The 15,177-nt window shown below is 33.6% G+C and overlaps 2 protein-coding genes across 7 annotated transcripts; one reads left to right on the plus strand and one right to left on the minus strand.

The window, feature by feature from the left end:
* Positions 1-701: 701 nt before the first annotated feature.
* Positions 702-1,950, plus strand: LOC142624364 (non-specific lipid transfer protein GPI-anchored 5-like). Of its 2 annotated transcripts, none has more exons than XM_075797920.1 (3): positions 702-1,188; positions 1,323-1,376; positions 1,592-1,950. In XM_075797920.1, the coding sequence occupies exons 1-3, from the start codon at positions 870-872 to the stop codon at positions 1,720-1,722; spliced, it is 504 nt and encodes a 167-aa protein (XP_075654035.1). In that variant the 5' UTR covers positions 702-869; the 3' UTR covers positions 1,723-1,950. The 2 variants fall into 2 exon arrangements, with proteins under 2 accessions (XP_075654035.1, XP_075654036.1); XM_075797921.1 differs by having other exon boundaries at positions 1,326-1,376.
* LOC142624362 (disease resistance protein Roq1-like) lies at positions 1,304-10,820 on the minus strand. Of its 5 annotated transcripts, none has more exons than XM_075797917.1 (9): positions 10,518-10,815; positions 9,659-10,180; positions 8,305-9,394; positions 7,902-8,177; positions 6,713-7,792; positions 5,796-6,619; positions 5,445-5,553; positions 4,707-4,928; positions 1,304-1,383 (listed from the first exon to the last, which is right to left on the minus strand). In XM_075797917.1, exons 2-6 carry the CDS (start codon positions 10,168-10,170, stop codon positions 5,876-5,878), a joined length of 3,702 nt encoding a protein of 1,233 aa, XP_075654032.1. In that variant the 5' UTR covers positions 10,171-10,180; positions 10,518-10,815; the 3' UTR covers positions 1,304-1,383; positions 4,707-4,928; positions 5,445-5,553; positions 5,796-5,875. The 5 variants fall into 5 exon arrangements, with proteins under 5 accessions (XP_075654032.1, XP_075654031.1, XP_075654033.1 ...); XM_075797916.1 differs by lacking the exon at positions 1,304-1,383 and adding an exon at positions 1,820-1,958; XM_075797918.1 differs by lacking the exon at positions 1,304-1,383 and having other exon boundaries at positions 3,984-4,923.
* Positions 10,821-15,177: the final 4,357 nt, after the last annotated feature.

The following is a 15,177-nucleotide window of genomic DNA, read 5'->3' on the forward strand; positions in this document are numbered from 1 at the left end:
TTTTATTTTTCTATAGGAAATTTCTGCTTTCTATCTACCCTATGAGTTCAGATTCTCAAATATTAGAGGTATAAAGCCAATTCTAGTGAAGGTGGAGCCAGAAACACGTTATGCTTTCTAGTTTCTTCTCAAAACAGGTGTATAAAGCTTTGAAGTCCTTGAAAGTTCTTGTTAGCCCCTTTGCCAAATATATTAAAAGTCGGTCAGTCACCTACATAACTGATAATGCCGAAAATCGTCAGTAAGCCATACGGTCCTCACGAGCCTTTGACTAGAACCTGCACAACACAAAAGCTGAAGACCTTAAGAGGTGTACCGGTGTGGTAGGCCAAATACCCTTTGACGGTCAAGTTAGAGAAATCTCTTGTTCGCAACTCTAGAATACCAGAGCTAGGGTGAACAAGAGATTTCTCTAACTTGACCGTCAAAGGGTATTTGGCCGGTACCACACCGGTACACCTCTTAAGGTCTTCAGCTTTTGTGTTGTGCAGGTTCTAGTCAAAGGCTCGTGAGGACCGTATGGCTTACTGACGATTTTCGGCATCATCAATAACAAAACTTCAAAAATTAATATTTTCTTCCTAAAGCTAAACTACAGAAGAAGATTCCAAGTCTCCAGGTCTAAACACAAACTTTTAAGCATGCCGAGTCCCACGCGTTAGAAACCTGTTAGAGAGTAGGAGAAGTTGTTGAGCCACATAGCCCATCATTCATTTGTCTCTATCTTGATTGATTTCCCTACAAAAGCCAATACATCTCTCCTCTTCTCCACCAAACTAATCAAAACTGAAGTCAGTTAAGTGCTACAAGATCACAGAAATCCACAGGCATTTCCAGCTTATATTTGAATTCGAGAGCATCCAATTCCAATGGCTTATACAAAAATGGAGATGGGTCTGGTTCTAGTCTTGGTGACTATGCTCTGGGCAGGAGCGTCGGCTCAGTCGAGTTGTACAAATGTGATCATCAGTATGTCACCATGCCTTAACTACATTACTGGCAACACCTCAACCCCATCTTCAGGCTGCTGCTCACAGCTTGCTAGCGTAGTCCGCTCACAACCACAATGCTTGTGCCAAGTCCTTAACGGAGGTAGCTCCTCATTGGGCATCAACATCAACCAAACTCAGGCTCTAGCCTTGCCTGGTGCTTGTAATGTTCAGACCCCACCTCTCAGTAGCTGTAATGGTAAGAGCCCATATTTTAACTGTTAAATTTAGTAATTTACCGATCAAAACTGCTTGTTTAGCTTGTGGATGGATTTAAAATTCTCATTAACGAGCATCATTTTCATCTACGCTAACTTAACTTTTGAATATCAGCAGCTGCTTCACCATCCAACTCTCCTGCAGGATCACCAACATCTTCGGATTCAGGTACAAACTGCTTCATCATTTGTTCAATTGTGCAAAATTATCATGATCAGTCAAATTTTGACTTATACAAACCAAATTCTAGGTTCAAAAAGTTCAATCCTTACAAAGAACCTTAAGAAATAAGTGACATTGAACAAGTTCTATTAAATTTATACTAAACATCATTGGATTTATTTATTTTCTTTGTTCATTGGTGTTGGTGTTCACTTGTGTAGGAAGTGGATCTAAAACCGTGCCATCAACAGAAGGTAGTACATCAGCTGGAAGTTCCTTCAAGTTGTCAATTTCTCATCTCTTCTTCCTTATATGTGCTGCAACAGTTGCTTCAACCTTCACAGCGTACTGATCTTCTCATTTGTAAACCTGCCTTTTGCAGCACCACATTCCTACCTATTCTTGATTAATGATGATTATTATTGTATTCTTCATTTATTATAGAGTTCCCTTAGGTTGTGGGGTTCATGTATATTTATTTTTTGTGGCCTCTTTCAGGGGTTGATATGGTTTTGTATTACTGAGGAGACATCTTGCTCTCTTCCCTTCTTAATAAAGACAATTTCTGGGTTTTATGTAATGCAACACCTAACATATAAACAAAAACCAATTAAGCGATAAGATAATAAAACTGACCAAAACGGAAGGCAATGATTCTAGAAGTTCTTCATTGAAAAAATCAACCTTAGCAATCTTTGGTATTTAAGTGTGCATTGCCACTAGAAAACAAAATTTATATACAGATCAAAGTTTTTTATTTCCTACTGTATTCATATCAAGGACACCTCCGCATTAATAAACTCTCCCTACCTAATGTCAACCACATTAAATACTGAATGAATGACCTAAACAGTAAAAGCACTTCCAAAAGTCTATCTTCATGATCAAGAAATGGCTAGAAAAGGTGTTGATAGAACAAGTATCCCCCTAAATCTAGCTAAGAGCAAAACAGCTAGAGGAGGAGGAAGATGGCTATAAAAGGAAGAGGAGGACAATAGAAGAAAGGATCCAGAAAAATTAGAGGAAGAACAACAGAAAGAAAGTGAGGAGTCTTGACTTGTATTTTCCCTATAGAACTCTTGCATGCACCTCGGGAAACCGTTTTTCATTTTTTCAAGATCTTAATTTAGTTATACTCGACTCCAACCACCTATTTGATCTTCCCATTATGGAACTCTAACTCCCATTCTTAAGAAATTAGTTGTATTGATCTTAAACCCAAGCTTAGTTCTTTAGTTCTGTGTTTTTGACCCCCACAATATCATACTATTATTTTGGGTGTGTTTGATTGGTATTATTCCTTTATGAGGTGGTACATATTCTTCAAAATTATGTCATACTTTTTAAATTTCAAATAAATTATTCAAATTCCCCATCCTTTTAAAGGAGATTATCATGATAATAAAAAATCATAACAAAATTGCACTTAATATTACACAAATATAGGCACACTCAAATGCACAATCAATATTGTGTTTTGATATAAATTCAATAATCACTTTGAGAACAACTAAGTATTAACTCAAAGAAAAATCAAATCAAAGCTATAAGAGGGGAGAGAGACTACTTATGATGGGGAACTCAAAAATACAACATCAATATGTATTAAACCAAAATAGAGTTTTTAAAAAACACAATTATTCATCAACCTAAAGTATAGAGTTGCAAGGAAAAATATAAAATCAAAAGAGAAAGAATAATCACTTTTCCAACAACAAATATGAGAGAAGAAAACAAATTTATAGAAAATTAGATGAGAAGAAAAATAGAAGAAATAAAATACATAGAAATAAACACCAAATTATCCAAGTCATACTATATAATAGAATAACATTATATTTCTTATATACTATCTTTATAATTCAATAAGATAACATTATGAAATCAAAGAAAAGAAATATAACAACTTAAAAATACAAAACTAAATCACATCAACATAAATTGGAGTTGTAAAAAAAAAAAATTATCTACTTAAAGTTGAGATGCAAGAAAAATAATAAAATCCACCAAAATTGGAAAGAAAAAAAATCAGAGAGAGAGAGAGAGAGAGAGAGAGAGAAACGTTTTGTGTATGGGAAAACTATGCATAAAATGAGAGAGGGAGTTGCAAATTTATAGTAAGATGATAGGAATAAGAAGAGTCAAAAATAAAAGGAAGATAAAAGGATTGAAGAAGAGTGATATTAAGGTAGATAGTAGTGGGAACATGAAAATGTAAAAGGGGAAAAGTTGGAAAATGTGTAAAAATAAGTTTGGAAAATAATGATGTGAAGATGATAACTTGAGAGAGAGAAAAGATGATTATCTTTGGCTTGCATCTTCTTTTCTTTTTGCCCTTTACTCAATTGCTTTGTTCAACTATGGTTATCCATGCAATTGTAGAATGCGCTAGTTAATTAATTGGCTAATTAAATACCATTTTAATTGTGTTTAGACTAAAATTAATAAGTCATAATTAAATTTGGGGGGGGGGGGGGGGGGGGGGGGGGCTAGTGCAATTTCATATATATTCTCACACATTGGATGGGTCTGCAACTAGTTTTCTTTAAACTTGATCAAGATCATATATATATATATATATATATATATTTTTTTTTTTTTTTTTTTATATATGGCAGAGGGAAAAGATTATGGTTTTTAAGTGGGATTGAATATTATTAAGGTCTCACCAATGCTTCTACACAAGTATTACGTGGGACACTGATGTGAATGATGATTTACTTACATTGCAGAATAAAAGCAGCACATGGCTAAGGCTATTTAGCACTACTTACCATTCAATATTCAATTATGATAAATCATTGAATCATCATGACATGACTAAGTCTAACAATCAAGCAATATATGGTCATTCATAACATTATTTTGGTGAAGATAAATTGAAGATTGTCTAACAATCACAGCATGCTTCTGGCTTTGAAGATTGTCTCTTGTGAGAGCTTTTTATTTAGTTGGTTATCACACATCTATTTACAGATAGGTACAACCTTAGGTTCCTAATGATGATAGCTTAAGAAAATTGACAAAAACATAACTTATGTTGATGCAGATGATTTTTTCAGTTGATCCATGGATCAATCAATTATGAACTTTTTTTTCTATTTTTTTGGAGAAGGAAGACATCTAACTTTATTAAGAAAGAAAAGCCAAATCAGTCTAAACAAAAGAAAAAACTGATGGTGGAAGATCCTCCATCCATACAACACTAGCTATAAAATTAGCAGCAAACTTAGCTAAACAATGTGCTACTTAGTTACCCTCTCTCTTAGGATAATTCAGAGAAGTTTCTTTCAAAAACACACACATCTGCAATAAGCAGACCACACAACGCCTAACCTGTATCTTTAGTCTTCAAAGCTTGTGTTACTATCTTGGAATCCCCCTCTACCACAACTCTGTCCAGACCAATCTCTGCTGCAAATTCCAAGGCATGAATGGCAGCCATAGGTTCAATTCCAACAGCTTTGTATGCTTGTTTCAACATTTGAGCTAGAGACTCAATCACCAAACGCAATCACCAAGTCTTCACTATTTCGTATAGTAACACCAATACCTGAACTGTTTTGAATGATTTGGTCAACAGGGAAATTTTGCATATTTACATTTCCTCATAAAAAGAAAGTTGAATTTTGAACATTTACTAAGCGTAATTGTAAAGTTTGTTACATTATGAGAATTACAATAACAAAGTCCTCAAAATCATTTTAATAACTTCTAAAATTGTTATCCCACATTAAAATAATATAAATTTCAGAGCAAAAATGAAAATAAAAAGAAAAAAACAATAATAGAAAAATTATCTGTTCTCTTAAACCAAACCAAAAGAAAATTTTTTTTGGTTGAAGGTTATCAGTACACAACCGTAGGAAACCTTTAGTGAGAAAGCTTGATGCAACATCTAGTTAGACTAATCATTCTAATTGTGATCTATACACGAATTCTCATATACAATATGTAGCGACATAATACTTAATTCCGATTATAATATTTGCAGTGGCATACATCTATTGTTTTTAAACTTTGAAATTTTTTTAAAAAGATGAATTATATAGGCAACAAAAGTGCAGATCTTACCCGGTAATATATTAGAGTAAGGAAAATTTAGAAGCATACAATGGACCGCACTAGTCTTCTCATCTCTTGGTTGTGTGATAGTTTCTCCTTATGAACAAGTCCAATAATCCTACATCAAGAAGGAAACCAACACAAAACAACTGACACAAATCACTAAACCAAAATTACTATAACCATTGTTTATTTTATAAAACTAGGTTTATTTTTTAATTTTTGTTTTTAGATTAAACAAGTAGCCTCAAGGAAGAAAGATAATGCAGCAATTGACAAAACAAGAGATTAAGAAAAAAGACAATGACATACAAGTAATCAAGAGAAAATATAGGAATTAATTATAATTCATTGACTTACAGAGTATTTAAACCCTTCAAATTCCATCAACATTCCAATTCAGTTTCACTAGATTACCACCAATCACTAAACCCATCACTTCAATCCTTGTACTCACTTGACTCCGCACAATCAGAGTTACCATGTTTGTTAAATTCTGCGAGTCTTTCAATCCTTTTTGGGTGTGGCACATCATTAGAGCTTCCGTCTCCACTAGGTCCAACCCCATCATAATCATCACGGGTTCGCTTTGCTTTGTTGCCGTCTGCTACCACTACCGAATTGTCGAAATTATGATGGAGAACACCTAAGTCCTCATAAGGAATGATGCTGGTGTTGCTGCTTTGAGCCATAGTTTGGTAGGGATCTTCCATGTCTTTCTTGTATACCATACGGAAACCGCATTCCTTCACGTCCAAGGCTGAATTGGCTACAATTTTAATACCAAATTGATTAAATTCATTTGCTTCACATTCCTTCAGTAATGCTAAGTCGTCCTCCTCATCCATGAAGTATTGAGGAAGCACATAAAGTAGCCAAATATGATCTGATAAAGTAAAATATACAGTTGTAAGTGGTGAAGAAGACATTTCTTTTCCATTAACCATCAACAAACATTGAAGTGAAATTTTCTCATCAATTTGGTGATGTGGAAGTGAACAAAATACAACGCAAACAGCAATTCCCATCAACTCGTCACACAAATAACAAGAAGGTATTGTTATAGTCACTTCAGCCCCCACACTTTGATGGCTAAACCACTTCGGAATTACACTTCCAGGAAGAATGATTACATATAGCCAATTAAAATGTTGAATGTCATATCTATTGTCAAGAGAAAGTCCCTGAAACGTACAAAGAAGGTTGTTATAATAGAGACACACACACACATTGAGAGAGAGAGAGAGAGAGAGAGAGAGAGAGAGAGAGAGAGAGACCTGAAGGTGCTTTCTTATCACGGCAAAAAACGTGTCAATTACACCTTGATTATTAGCCAGTCTACGGCAATTTGTAAGAATAAGCTCTGCCTCACATAAATAATTAGGTTTTAGTAAATCTGGTATCGTTTCCAGTGAGGTACAATCATCTCCCCCAATATTAACAATATTTGATGGAAACTTTGGCAATGATCGAAGACTTTTGCAATTCAAGAACCAAAATATTCTCAACTTACATAGTTGACTGATGCTTTCAGGAAGACAAACAAAACTATTCTCACTTAGATCCATCTTTTCTAAACAGAATAAACTACCAATATCAATGGGGATTGCCTTGAGATTGCAACCTCTAAGATTCAATCTGGTCAAAGAACGCAAACTCGATAAAGAGGACAATCCCACTGAATCTGGGCTTCTTGGCATAAAATAAAAAGGGAGGAGCTCATACCATGAATTATTAGATGATGACAACCCCTTGCATCCATAGAAAGATAGCACTTTAAGATTTTTTAGAAGACTAATGGAAGAAGGCACCTGTCTTATAGCAGTTTTACTCAGATCAAGCTTCTCTATACTTTCTGCATTCCCCAAATTCTCTGGCAGTCTCCCCAATTTTGTGCATCCAAAAATATTCACATCTTTAAGAAATTTCAAATTAAAAATGGTATTTGGTAGACACGTAAGACTTTTGCAATCTTTCATATTCAATAAAGCAAGGCCAGTTAAATGCCCAATTGATGTGGGCAGTCTAGTAATAGCAGTTTCATCCAAGTAAAGCTTCAATACACGTTGCATATTTTCTTCGAATTCTGGGATTTTCCTTACTTTTGAGCAACCAGAAAGAATAAGAATCTTCAGAGACTCAATTTCAAACTTGTTCGGAAGAGTTTTTAGGTTTTTGCAGCCTTTTAAATTGAGAAGAGTAAGCTTTTTATGAACTCCAATTGATGGGTGCAACCTAAGTAAATTTATACAATCTTCTAGGACCAATTTCTCAAGATTTGGGACTTTGGTGAAATCAGGGGTTTCAATAAGATTTGAAGACTTGTTCATTTGGATGATTTGCAAACTCTCAAAAGACTATAAGAAGCAACAACAACAAAAAATAAAGAAGAAACAATTAGCTTCAACAAAACCTGGAAATTTAATGGACCTTAGATATAAATTTGTACAAGGATACTTATATTACCTTTGCTCCTTTCCAAAGCCGTTCAATGTAGCTACTGCACATGTGAAGTTCAATAAGCTCGTTTGGTTGGAAATTTAATGGCAAAGACTTCGAACGGTATCCACTCCAATCAAGAAATCTTAAGCCATTAGGAAGATGTTTGGGTTCATGGAGAAGTTGAACATTATGAATTATGAGTAATTTAAGATGATGCATCTTTGAAAAAGATTCAGGATTCCAATCTGCCTCTTTCAATTTAAGCAACTCTAGGACTATGGCTTGAATTGCTCCTGTTCCCTATAATAATCATGAACAAAAGGGCTTAGAGAATTGCAAAATGTATGATTGCCAAAGCTACTATAACTTCAGCTTTCTTGAATAATATGATAGGGTATGTGCTCAAGTTTTCTAAATAACCTCTTACCGTATTTTTTGTTAGAACATTGTTAATATCCTCAAATGACCATAGACTGCTCCGCCTTCCAGGATCTTCAGGGCTCTCTTCAAGAACTATTTTCCTGCCCATTTCTTTTAGTAAATCATGCATCCACACTTTAGTGTCACTCATCTTTATGAGAGATTTGTCAACAAGAACCCCTAATCTAACATCAGGGTGAAGGCCAAGATAATCTATTTTTTCTACTACACTATCTTTGCCCCAATGATTAAAGAAACACGCAATATATAGGAATATTTTTTTCTCTATTTCATGTAATCCATCATAACTTATTTTAAGTACTTGGAGAATTTCACGTTCTGGATATTCTGTAAGCCTATTTAATGTACTTTTCCATTGATTAAGGCTTCTACTAAACAAAAAGGAGCCTAAAATCTCAATAGCCAGAGGAAGACCTTTAGTATATTTTACAACATCTCTAGATAACTCTAGATAATCTTTGGGAGGATGGTCTTTATGAAAAGCTTTCAAACTCAAAAGATGAAGAGCTTCATCATCATCCAATCCTTCAATTTCATACATTTCATCTACTCCAAGTATATGTAGTAAATGCTTGTCCCTCGTTGTTATGATAACTCTACTACCTAAACCAAACCAGTTACGCTTCCCAGCTAACTTTTTTAACTGGTCTAATTGATTTACATCGTCAATAACAAGAAGAATTCTTTTATGACGGAATCGATTCTTGATCACGAACACCCCCTCATCAACATCTTGTATATTCATTCTTACATTTAAAAGTTGACTAATAAGCTGTTGTTGTAATGGAACTACCCCATCTTTTTCACAAACCTCCCTAACATTAGCAAGAAAACAATAGCCTTCATATTTCTTAGCAACCATATGAGAAACAACTCTAGCGAGGGTTGTTTTACCAATTCCTCCCATCCCCCAAACCCCTACAATGCGAATATCGTTAAACTCCATAGCCAAACATGACTCCAATTTCTTCACTCGAGATTCTATTCCAACAAGGTCTTTGGTATCTTCTAAGAACGCATAACTCAATTTATGCCATAACTCTCCCACAATATTTTGGATAAATTTTGACTCAGACCTGCAATTGAGAGAGTATGACATTTGGTGAGCTTATGATAGTTGAAATCCAAAGTTCTACTCTATTGGGTGAAACCGGAAAAATTTAAATAACTTTGCTCAAGACATAATTGAAAGAAATATGAAAATATAAATTAATTGGATCAAGTCAAACTTGAAAGAACCATGAACGTGTATATAGGTAAGCCTAAGGTTCACAACACGACTAAAGATAAGAAGTATGTTTTGAATATTTAAAGGAGTGAAAAGTTTCATATTCGATTACCTATCCTGTAAATGCCACCCTTTAAGATTGGCCACTTCTTTTAAAGTAGCTCTCCAGGTTTGCACCTTCTCTATGTTATCCTTAAAATGCTCCTCATGCGTTGCAAAGGCTTGGGCAAAACTTCCCATTTGTTTACACACATTAGATGGATCCACATCATAAAAAATTGGCCAAACTGTTGTTCCTATCTTTTTCATGCATTCAATGATTTTTGCAAGTTCATCCAAGCACCACGTAGAAGATGCATAGTTTCTTGAAAGAATGACAATTGCAAACTCGGATTTTTCTATTGCTTCCAAGAGCTCTAGTGAAATGGATTTACCCCTCTCAAGTTTTTCCTCATCTCTAAAAGTGACAATGCCCTTCTGTTTCAAGGCAGCATAGAGATGGTTTGTAAAACCATTGCGGATATCCTCACCTCTAAAACTAAGAAAGACATGATATTTCCATTGTGGTGTTGAAGAAGAAAATGACAAGGAGGATGAGCCTTTTTGAGTGCTTATGGAAGCCATCGGAAATATACTGAAAAAAAAAAAAAAAAGAGGTAAATTCAGGAACGTACAGAAAATCAGTGATACACATTTCAATAAAAAAAAAAATCACCATACAGAAAATCAGCAAGAAGCAAGAACAGAAACAAAAAAAATAAATAAAATTGTAGCCTTCCCTACACACAGAAAATTCCCAAACTAACATTTAAAAACAAAAACATAAATTCCTGCAAGCAGAAAATTCCCAATACAATATTCCAATCCTCAACGATTTATCATTAGATTCAACAAATATTATAAATTTATCATTCCAATTACCCAAATCAAAAATCCCAAGCATGTAGATGAAGAAGACAGAGGCAACTCACCTGAAGGCGAGTCGGGTCGGAGGCGTGGATCATCGGCGGCTTGGGAGTTTCGACGAAGTGGGTCAGCTGGTGGGCCGGTGACGTTTAGGATCGAGTCGGGTATCGAAGAAAAACTTAGCTGAGATTGAAGCTTATCAAAGATCAAAACCCACAAAACACACAAATTAAATATAAAAGCAAAAGAACTTTTGTGTGTGTGCTCAGTTTGAAAAAATAGAAAATGATTGAGATCACAAAGTGTATGTTATAGAGAACTTGTGGAAGGTAACGGTGACTCGCTTTAAATGAAGTGTGGGGTTCTGTTCAGGTTAGAGAGTTAAAGGAAAGTTCCAGTTTCCTGATTGACTGAGCTTTCTTTGATAGTTACTCCACTCCAAAAAAAATATCAAAATTATAATTTTATTATGCTTTTCTCGATTTTAATAACTTTATCAGAATGTGTTTTTAGGGGAAAAAAAATGATACTTTCTCTAATTTTTTTTAAAGTAATGTTAGAAATATAAACTATTTTATCAAAAAAATTTTAAAACTGATGTGATAAGTAGTTATTAGTAAATGAAAAAATGATGTTAAAGTTTCATTTAGATGAAAATCAATAATAAGCTGGTAACATCAACCGTTTGTAAAAATATTGTAAAATAGTTTGTACATGTAACATTATTCTTTTTTTAATTCACAATTTCCCTTTTTTTAAAGGAAAAATTAATGAATGGCATAAGGGTATTGATTTAGGAATTATTTTTAGAAATTTTGTATGGAAAAAGAAAAAAGAAATTGATTTTTTTTTTACTACTTTTTATATTTTCTATAAAAGTGGTATTAATTTTTTTAAAATAATCCACCAATAAATGCCTTAAGGGCACCCGTTAACCGAACCCAACTTTGAAACCAATCAACTATATTTGGAAAATGAATAAATACTCTCAATTTACTTTATCAATTAAATCAATGGTATTATTTGATTTTTAGAATATACCTTTATCCGAAGTCTAAAATACCCACAGTTAATAACAAAATACTGAAAATGCCCCCTAACCCAACTATGCAAAATAAAACTAAGGAATGTTAACCCAACCTAATTAAATTTAACTCAAGTAAATCAAACCCCAGCCAAATTAAACCTCACATGGTCAAAAAACAATTACACTGCCTATGGTAAATAGTTTCAAATAAATTATTCAAATGCATCATCCTCTTAAAGGAGATTATCATTGTAAGGATACAGTTTGCTTCCCAAGGCCAAAATGGAAAAGACAAAGATCAAAGAGCCTAAAATAATGAATTTGTAGATAATGGACTATAAACTGAACTCCAATGAGTTTTGGACAACAATCACAGTAGGCTAAGTCATGCTTAAATGTAAAAATAGATAGTTTAGTGCAAGGAAAATCCTCCTCTACAAAGTTTGAGGTAGGTTGTTCTTGTATATTTCTCTTAGACTTAACCACAATTATAGTTCTTGAATGTACAGTACTTCTACAAATTATTTGATGATCCCCTTGTAATGGGGTCTTTCTTTTTTATATTTCCCTTCTTCACTCCACCTCAGCCCTCCAAATGTAGATCAGATTGCTAGTTTTGATACTTGTCCCATCAGCACCTTCCTAAAATCTTTGTGGGTAACTGTAAGGCTAAATGTTACTATCACCTCCACATTAATGTGGCTAGGGAGTTAGCTGCAGAGCATTCAATGCGGTGGTAGTAGCTTTCTTCTTAGATATTTCTCAGCTTTCTTTTGTCTTATCTCCATCTGATGCTTATCCTTACCAGTGTGATCATCTAATGTCTTGTTCTTGACGAAATGTCGGACCTTTGACCTCTACTCTGCTTAGTCGAGGAGATATTTCTCCTCAGACTACACTCTCAATCTCTTATGACCAGACTTCTTCCACGGGCCACTAACTTGTATACTCCTATTAGTATTTACCTATTCTCGGATGATTTAATGTCCTCAGATACGGCCCACGGCCCAATACCCATTTCTGGGCCCTCTATCCCTACAATCATGATAATAAAAAATCATAACAAAATTGCACTTAATATTACAAAAATATAGGCACACTCAAATGCATAATCAATATTACATTTTGATATAAATTCAATTATCACTTCGAAAATAACTAAGTATTAACTCAAACAAAAATCAAATCAAAGCTATAAGAGGGGAGAAAGACTACTTGTGATGGGAAACTAAAAAATACAACACAAATACGTATTAACCCAAATAGAGTTTTAAAAAAATACAATGATTCATACAAGGAAGAATATAAAATCAAAAATAAAGCATAATCACTTTTTCAAGAACGAATAAAAGAGAAAATAACAAATTTATAGAAAATAAGATGAAAAGAAAAATAATAAAAATAAAAGATAGAGTAATAAATACTAAATTATCCAAGTCATACTATGTAAAAAAATAACATTATATTTCTTATATACTATCTTTATAACTCAATAAGATAACATCTATGAAATCAAAGAAAATAAAAATATAACAACTTAAAAATACAAAACTAAATCACATCAACCTAAAGTTGAGTTATAAGAAACAAAAAAAAAAAAGTCATCAACTTAAAGTATAGATGCAAGAAAAATGGTAAAATCCACCAAATAATGGAAAAAAAAATGAGAGAGAGAAAGAGAGAGAGAGAGAGAGAGAGAAATAATTTTGTGTGTGTGAGAAAACTATACATAGAATGAGAGAAAGGGAATTGCAAATTTATAGTAAGATGATTGGAATAAGAAGATCTAGAAATAAAATGAAGATAAAAGGTAGAGGAATGGTGACATTAAGGTAGATAGTAGTGGGGATATGAAAATGTAAAAAGAAAGAGAGGGGAAAGTTAGAGAATGTGTAAAAATAAGTTGAAAAATTAATGATGGGAAGATGATGAGAGAGAGAGAGAGAGAGAGAGAAGATGATTGATTATAGAGAATGTGTGAAGTGGAAACCCAAAAAAAAAAATGTGACATGGCAATAATGTGGCTCAACTGGGTATAGCAACAATAAATACTACACTTCAGCTTTTAGATGTTTACTAGTTATTGGCCTGTGCTTTGCATTATTTTTTTATTCAACTTATTATAAGTTATAAATATTATAAGTAGACATGTTATGAGAAAAAAAACTATTTATTTGAGAGAAAATTTTATTATTATTATTATTATTATATATGAAAGTTTTTTGCTATTATTTTACTTGGTCCTCCATTGATTGTGTCTGAATTTGATTAGAATGTTTTTTCCCTTTAAAAACATAACTTTTGTTTGTGTGTGTGTGTATGTGTATAAAACTCCATTTGCATTAAGATAAATGATGTGGGAAGCTTTGTAGCTCTCCTTTTATAGCTAATTAAAAAAATTAAATTTTCAATACAACTCCATCAGAATCAAGAGAAGGGAAGCTCATGAATTCCATCTCTCTCTCTCTCTCTCTTGGCCAAATTTTTGTTGAACTTTTTGGTGACTTTATATCTATGAAGAACATCAACAACAAAGTTAAAATATAGTATTTTATTTATCAAAGGAAATAGAAAATAACTTCAAAATGGAGAAAAAATTGTTAGAATGCAAAATGTAAAAGATTAAATAACCTAAAAAAGAATGAGAAGTTAACAAAGCCATACCTTTGACAAGATTTTTTTGTTGCGATTGGAATTTGTAGTGTTATGTGTTAATATATAGTGTAACTATGATTTATTAATAAAAACTAAGTTTTTTGGATTACAAACAAAATATGATATATTTTAATTTTTACGAAACCTAGCTGTGGGGATAAAAGGTCTAAGATATGTTTTTGGGCCCTGGGCTTGGTCCGAGGACGCTTACTTGTCCGAAGACGGATTGATGGTAATAATGATATCAAACTTATAGCCCCAAAAGCAAGTGTGGCGGATGAAGTGAACGTAAATAATCCAAAGAGGAGTACCTCCTCGACTAAGTGCAGTGAGGATCAGGTGGTACGTCGTGTTGACTAGAATTATATTTTGGAAGGTCTTAGGGATGAAAATATGTTTCATAAGGGCACAAAGAGAAAGGGCAGTTGGGAAATATCTCAGAGAAAGCTGCTACCACTGCATTGAATGCTCTTTACCTAAGCCTCTGGCCGCATTTATGAGGAAATGATACTTGAACAATGATTTTCAGCCTTACAGCTATTACCTAAGGATTTCAAGAAGAGGCTGATGGGACAAGTATCAAGGGGAGTAGTTTGAATCTACACGTGGAAAGCAAGAATGGAGGGGAGGAGGAACTATAAAAAGGAGGAAGGTCTTGTAGAAAAGGGGATCGAGAGATAAAGAGAAAAACACTATAGACTGGATATTTGTAATTAATCTTTAAGTGATGAGATATATAAGTATTTGGTCATCGGATTGAGTTTGAGGATAAGTTTCATCATATAAACTCGTTCATCCTTGTTGTGTTGTAATCTTGGGCCATTGTTGTTACCGTTTAAGCTCATTAGAAACAAGATTTCTGACTTACACTATAAATTTATTGTATTGGGCTTTTTGGGCCTATACCCTTCTTCTTGTTGGGCCTAGGCACGAATTGCGACCTTACACTAGCTTTTAGATCTTCTTTTCTCTTGATTTTTTTAGTTTTTTAATGTTTTGAGAGATGAGAAACATAAAAGGGTAGCAAAAATACAAATTTATCT

The sequence above is a fragment of the Castanea sativa genome, chromosome 2 (assembly GCF_040712315.1).
Source record: "Castanea sativa cultivar Marrone di Chiusa Pesio chromosome 2, ASM4071231v1".
Taxonomy (NCBI): Eukaryota; Viridiplantae; Streptophyta; class Magnoliopsida; order Fagales; family Fagaceae; genus Castanea; species Castanea sativa.

Excerpts from the sequence above, each read along its gene's own strand:
- LOC142624362 (XM_075797917.1), bottom strand. The coding sequence starts at position 10,170 with ATGGCTTCCATAAGCACTCAAAAAGGCTCATCCTCCTTGTCATTTTCT. Across the intron at positions 9,395-9,658 it reads GGGTGGCATTTACAGGATAG|GTCTGAGTCAAAATTTATCC; the intron begins GTAATCGAATAT and ends TCTCAATTGCAG. Across the intron at positions 7,793-7,901 it reads GGCTTTGGAAAGGAGCAAAG|TCTTTTGAGAGTTTGCAAAT; the intron begins GTAATATAAGTA and ends TGCTTCTTATAG.
- LOC142624364 (XM_075797920.1), top strand. The coding sequence starts at position 870 with ATGGCTTATACAAAAATGGAGATGGGTCTGGTTCTAGTCTTGGTGACT. Across the intron at positions 1,189-1,322 it reads ACCTCTCAGTAGCTGTAATG|CAGCTGCTTCACCATCCAAC; the intron begins GTAAGAGCCCAT and ends TTTGAATATCAG. Across the intron at positions 1,377-1,591 it reads ACCAACATCTTCGGATTCAG|GAAGTGGATCTAAAACCGTG; the intron begins GTACAAACTGCT and ends TCACTTGTGTAG.